This window comes from Anarrhichthys ocellatus, unplaced genomic scaffold (genome assembly GCF_004355925.1).
Source record: "Anarrhichthys ocellatus isolate YVR2014 unplaced genomic scaffold, GSC_Weel_1.0 scaffold2911, whole genome shotgun sequence".
Lineage (NCBI taxonomy): Eukaryota > Metazoa > Chordata > Actinopteri > Perciformes > Anarhichadidae > Anarrhichthys > Anarrhichthys ocellatus.
The window spans coordinates 1-6,551 of record NW_022282885.1 but is presented as its reverse complement, the minus strand read 5'-3'; the positions used below and the strand labels follow the sequence as shown (position 1 = coordinate 6,551).

The window sequence follows — 6,551 nt, the reverse complement described above, 5'->3', positions numbered from 1 at the left end:
ATTTCTGTTTTTTTCTGTCAAGATGGGGTGCTGAGTGTACATTAATGAGAAATAAAATGAACTTTTTTGATTTTAGCAAATGGCTGCAATGAAACAGAGTGAAAAATTTAAAGGGGTCTGAATACTTTCCGTACCCACTGTATATACACACACGTGTGTGTACCTACTTGGCCTCATTGCTCTGGATCTCTTTGTCTTTCAGTTGAATCTGGTTGTTCAGTTCGATCACATTCTGAGCCAGCTGGAGGACAAAGATCAACAAGAAGTGTTGGTTAAGGTTAGTTAATTATGTCATGCAGGTCAGATTTCAGTCTCAACACAACGACAGAAAATGACATCGTTTACAAAAACATCTCAAATATGAAAAAAATGTGAACAAACAATCCTCTAAATGTGGAGTTCATCAGACATGACTATCGTCAGTGGAGCTGCTGCTTTTAATGCAGTGACATCACTTCCTGTGTGTGATGCAGTGGCCCACCTCTCCTCGTTTCTTGTGCAGCTCCGTCAGCTCCTCCTGGTGTTTGATTCTCATCTGAGACATCTCCTGCTGCAGGACGTCACTACGACCGTCTGTCCCCGAGCTGAGGGTGAGACAGGGACACGTAACAAGGGGGACACGTAACAAAGGGGGACACATAAAGGAGATAGGAAGTTGAGGACTCACCTGGCCTCGTGTCCTCTCTGGACGTCATACTTGTCCGTCTGGTATCTTTCTGACAGAACAGTCTGCAGGTCTGACTTCTCCAGAAGACGGTTATCTGAACACAGAAAGACAGACAGTTCATTCAACTGTCTGTCCCCACTGAGACAGACTGTGTGTCTGTTTGAGACAGTGTCTGAGACAGTGTCTGAGACAGTGAGGGAGTAAGACAGGAGGTGAGAGAGCGAGACAGGAGGTGAGACTCACACTGGAGGACGATTTCCTCAAAGGCTTGTCTCTGAACTCGGTCTCTGACCTTCAGCTGCTCCGAGATGTGTCTCTTCCACGAACACTCACACCTCCGCTCAGCCATGACACCTGAGAGAGAAAGAGACAGGCAGACGGACAGAGAGACAAACAGACAGAATTGTATTAGTCTGTTTTGTTCTGCTAATCAACACAATGTAAACAATAAATAATCTAAAATATATCTGTCTGTATTTACTATGATCATAAATCCTATAATGTAGTAAAACATGTAAACTAATGTTAGAATATGTCTCCATGTCGTCACGTAGCTGGATACAGAAAACAAAGTTAATCTGTAAACGTTCAACTTGTAAACACACAGTGGCACATTAATTAACGAGCAGGTTATATCGTTAAGTATCACATAGCTGCTGATAGCTTCTCTCTGTTAGCATGTGTTGCTAAAGGGAACCAACATGGTGAGGCTAACATGCTAACAGGCGTACATGCTAAAGGGAACCAACACGGTGAGGCTAACATGCTAACAGGCGCGGTCTTCTCTACGATAACATTAAATCAACTGGAGGATAAACAACATGTCGCGTATCTTTGACGCGCTCTCAGTGCGGTGTTTGTCCCCGTGACTCGACATGTTAGCATGCTACGTTAGCCACTAGCTGCAGACCGTCTCAGTGCGTTAAACTTACAGCATCTAATTAACTGTGGCTCCGTTATTCTTCTCCGGTAACCTCGTTAACAGTCCGCGTGTTTGTGTCACGGTGCTCTGTGATACACGGTCCGGGTTCTCTTCTTCTTCTTCTTCTTCTTCTTAACCGACATCATCAGCCGCCTCCTTCCAACTCTGCGACATTTTGGCTCCGACACACACTTCCGGGATTGTCGCACGAATATGACGTCATGTTTAAATACCAGTGGGACCACACAGTCCTGGGCGCACGTGGGATAAGATGCTCTTTCTGCTGTGTGCCTTCTCACAACACTACATCCTATGTCCTATGCCCTTTCCTCACCACTTCTCCTTCACCTCGATGGACAGTGCAGTTTTGTCACTGCCGTCCAATCATAGTGGAGGAGGGGCGGGACATATAACCTTCGACAAAGACGTGATGAAACGTGTTTTATATTGTTATTATTATTATGAGTATGTTGTGGTCTTATTGTTTACAGTCTTCCAGTGGTGAGCCGTCAGGGCCAGCAAGGCCTTCTCTGCTGGCCTAGACAGAATCACAAAGTTATAGCTATTTTATAACTTAATAATGTTTCATAAATACACTACATGTATTATAATTTATAAACATATTTTTCCCATTATCTTATGTTCTCATTGCACAGCTACTGTCTTCCTCAGTTGCTCTGCTTCCAGTGCAGCTTGTTTTAAGTAGAGCTTTTATCCAATCAGATCTCACCTCTGTGTCTCTAGGTAAGAACAGAGGCAGAGGCCTGCAGACTCACAAGTGAATCCCTTTGCAGTTTAAGTGAATGGGGACGATATTGTTGATTGTCATAGTGTTCAACCAATCAGGTCTTTAGTTTGACATGTTGGGCGTATTCTTTGACGTGCCAGTGGTACCCAGGTAGCCTGCTATAAGTACGTCTGCATTAACGTGCGCCGTGATTGGTCAGTGGGCCAGCGTTACTTTTGTCAAACAGAAAGCTAGCTAGCAGATCTTAGTGTTTAGTAAGAGTTCAGATTGAAACATATGTAAGAGAAGACATTATTATGTCATAATGTCATATTATTATGACATTTTTAGCGTTTTGCTTGCTGTAGATTCTTTTCTTTTTACCTAGCTGTGTTTTTTGAACACTCAATGGCTGTAGAAGGACATTTACAGAAAAACTGGACATCGTATCAAAGGGTCGGCCAACCCCACAGCTGGCAGCCCTGACCCAGCATGGAAAAGGATTTGTACGAACGGTATTTCTGGCTGACGGCGTCGGAGAAGCATTGCACAAGTTATGGCTAAGAATGCGTTTCATTTGCAACTGAGCTCTTGGTGTTTGGAGCTACGCTATGCTAACCAAGGCAGCTACACGACAGGACACGCACAAGCTACGTGCTTTTGATAACTTTTGGAGAGACCCGAGTGGATCTACAACTCAACGAACATGTTCACAGGAGGACTCTGGCTGGAACTGACCCACACCGATGTTCTGTACAACCGTGGTATTAAACTCTTTGTTCACAAAGAAAGGAGGATGGACTTTGTCTTTAAGTGAACAGCAGCTATGAAGGCAAATCACTGTCAAAATCCGAGAGCGCAAATGAGATCCATGCGCGCGCGAAAATCAAACAGCAGTGCGCGTATTTTACTTTGACGAGCGCTTTTACGTCACTCCGCCAGCAGAATTCACTCTTGCGCGAACAAAAGTCGCTCTTTTCAATTGTCCGGACAATTGAATCCGTTCGGGCTGTTGTTTCCCCGCTAAGCTAGTTAGCTTAGCCTACCCGAAGACATGTGCGGTGCTGCCGCCTCAGCAGTTTTTTGTTATTGTTCCGGGTTCAGAGGTCACAGCCCGTTGTTTCCTACGTGAGCGCAGTCCACCGAAAACATTATATTTCCCACAATTTAAGCTTCTGCATTTTCCAAATGCACTAGTATTATTTAAACGTATTGTTCAGTTCGTAAGCCTCGTACCGAACGGTTTAATATGAATACGTGTATTATTACACCATAGAAACACATCCGTAGCTGTGGCTCATAATGAGGTTATTAGGAGATGGCTCAAGTGTAGTAGGACCAAAGCGACGAAGATTAAAAAAACGTTGCACCTTTGAACAATTTATCTAAAGTGTACACTTCAGGGTAGCCTACATTTACACATGTATGGATGTGTAAATGAATGAATATGAATATTGACAGCCTATTAGTGCGTTCCTTTAGCTGGTAGATGGATGTCTATGGTGCCACTGCTGAGCCTTGTTTCCATTCATCTAGTGGCCACTCACGCTACTGCACGCTCTGAGGCCTCAAACTGCAAACAAGCTCAAATATGACTGAATTTTTGAAGCTTGAAGTTTTGTTTGTAAAACTTTCCTCAAGTTGAGAAAAACTGTGACGTCATCACACTTTAAAAGTCTAACTGGACAGCGAGGTGAAGTGAGCCGCACACCCACCAACTCAAACATGATGTGTGATGTACATATTAGCACATATAGCATATATATACATATACACATATACACATATACATATATACACATATACACACATACACACATATATATACATATACACATATACATATATACACATATACACACATACACACATATATATACATATACATATATACATATACACACATATATACACACATACACACACATACATATATACACATACACATACATACACATACACATACACATACATATATATACACATACACATACATATACATACACATACATATATATACACATATACACACATACATATATATACACACACATACATATATATATATACACATACATACATATATATACACACATATACTAACTGTATGATCAATTAATGTTTCTCTGTGTTGAAAGATTAACTTGCTTTTGTGGATGTAAACAAACGGTAAACGAGGTGTTAAAGTTTTATTGAGACGGTTGAGTACAGAGTGACCTCAGATCTTCAGTTCAAACACATCAAACATCATTACATCTTATTGAATAATCTGAATGTTTATGCTGTAACTATCATTATAAAACACAACATGATGCTGCTGATTTACAGATAAAATTAGTCAGTTTATATCAAAACAATGTATTTCTCCAAAGAAAAATTAATAAAATGATTTACTACTGACTATTAACTAATAAGGATAATTAATTATCCTAATTATCATGAAAGATTTCTTTAAATTCATTTTAATAGATGTGTGCATTTACTTTTGATATGAAACTAATATTTGCATGAAACAGGACTCCTGATACATAAACTCCTAATAATAAAAACAGCTGTTTAACCAGTAACTAAACCCATCAGGTAATAAATAAGTGAGCAGCTGACGAGGCTCTAATGAAAGACGCCATCGTGTTGCATCATGGGAAAAGCAGGCTCCAGTGAATGTCATTGCTGCGTCCTCTGATTACTTTTTAATTTACACTGATGGTGTTAACATTAAACCTAATAAAAAACACACTTTTGACTACATATTTAATTGTTTAACCCCTACAACATAAAAGTCACCAGAATCAAAGTGACGCCTTCATATTGCTGATTTTGTCAAAGTACAACAAACACAAATCATTTACGATTATTAAAAGAATAGACTTTATAGAAACACTAAAAATAATTAGAGGATTTACTTAAGAAATGACTTCAAATGTTTAAAGTTTAATGTCATTTAAATCATCATTTAATTTTGTGTTTCCTAACTTATCATTGAATCAACGTTCACACTACAGAAGCAAAGCTTAAAAACGAGAAACCAACAGTTGTGTTTAGAATCTGAAGGTATGATTAAAATAATCCAGATTATAGCAGGTTTAAGATCAAACCAGAACCCTCTGTGGGCCCAGGAACCTCTGTGGGCCCAGGAACCTCTGTGGGCCCAGGAACCTCTGTGGGCCCCGGACCCTCTTCTCAGGCCTCGTCCAGTTTGGGGCTCTCTGGGACGGCCAGAGACTCCAGAGAGGACTCATCTGGATCTTGAAGCAGCTCCTCCTTATCACTGCAGAGAGAGACAAATATCATCAATACATCCATCAGTCATATCATACCATCCATCAATCAGTCAATCATATCATCCATCAATCAAATCGTCCATCAATCAAATCGTCCATCAATCATGTCACCCATCAATCAGTCAATCATGTCATCCATTAATCAATCATCACATCCATCCATCCATCCATCCATTTTCCTCTTATGTTAATAAACATGTTAAATAAGGGTTTCATCTGGACAGCATAGAAGTAATCCTTGACATTGGGTAGAGCCATTCCTCCTTCCTCTTTTGGGAGTTGTAGAGTTTGGTTTTTTCCCTTGCCACATAAATCTTTAAAGGATTTTATCCAATTCAGAGAATTGTTTTGCGGGAATTTCTACAGGAAGTGCTTGAAATAAGAACAGATATCGTGGAAGAATATTCAATTTTACAGAGTCAATTCTATGGCTGAGTCCGAGGAAAGAAATAGAGTTCCATCGATGTAGATCATCTTTGATTTTTGTTAAGAGGGGAAATGTTTAAATGTTACCTGATGGAAGACGGACGGCAGGTCAGACGGTGACGTCTCAGCGTGATGACGACCAGAGAAACCAGCAGCAGAACAGAGATGGCTGCTAGAGTGATGAAGAGGAAGACAGCTGGAGGAGAAACAGGAAGAAGACGGTGTTAGGGTCATCAACACTGGGACATATTAGTATTATTACACATCTAATACATACAGTATATATGTATATTATTATACACAGGTATTATTATAATACAGGTATTATTATTCATTTACACGGTTGACATTATAGAAACAAACTGAAGGACAAAACATCCTGCAGAGTAAAACCTGACCTGCAGTCCAACGGTCACGACCTTCTCCACGATGTTCAAAGGAACCTGGAAGTAGAATTCACATATTATACAAACATTATTATATTATATACACGTTATTATATACGTACAGGATATATATATATATATA

General features: G+C 40.1%; 1 protein-coding gene and 1 long non-coding RNA gene across 2 annotated transcripts; both read right to left on the bottom strand.

Annotated features, from left to right (window-relative positions):
• Positions 1 to 94: 94 nt before the first annotated feature.
• On the bottom strand, positions 95 to 1,840 carry LOC116378633 (autophagy-related protein 16-1-like). Its single transcript, XM_031840530.1, has 5 exons — positions 1,600 to 1,840; positions 911 to 1,021; positions 668 to 761; positions 482 to 584; positions 95 to 241 (listed from the first exon to the last, which is right to left on the bottom strand). Exons 2-5 carry the CDS (start codon positions 1,014 to 1,016, stop codon positions 164 to 166), a joined length of 381 nt encoding a protein of 126 aa, XP_031696390.1. The 5' UTR covers positions 1,017 to 1,021; positions 1,600 to 1,840; the 3' UTR covers positions 95 to 163.
• A 2,648-nt stretch (positions 1,841 to 4,488) lies between these two features.
• LOC116378632 (uncharacterized) lies at positions 4,489 to 6,467 on the bottom strand. The gene is made up of 3 exons (XR_004212318.1): positions 6,422 to 6,467; positions 6,111 to 6,219; positions 4,489 to 5,584 (listed from the first exon to the last, which is right to left on the bottom strand). It is a non-coding gene; the product is annotated as an uncharacterized LOC116378632 (long non-coding RNA).
• Positions 6,468 to 6,551: the final 84 nt, after the last annotated feature.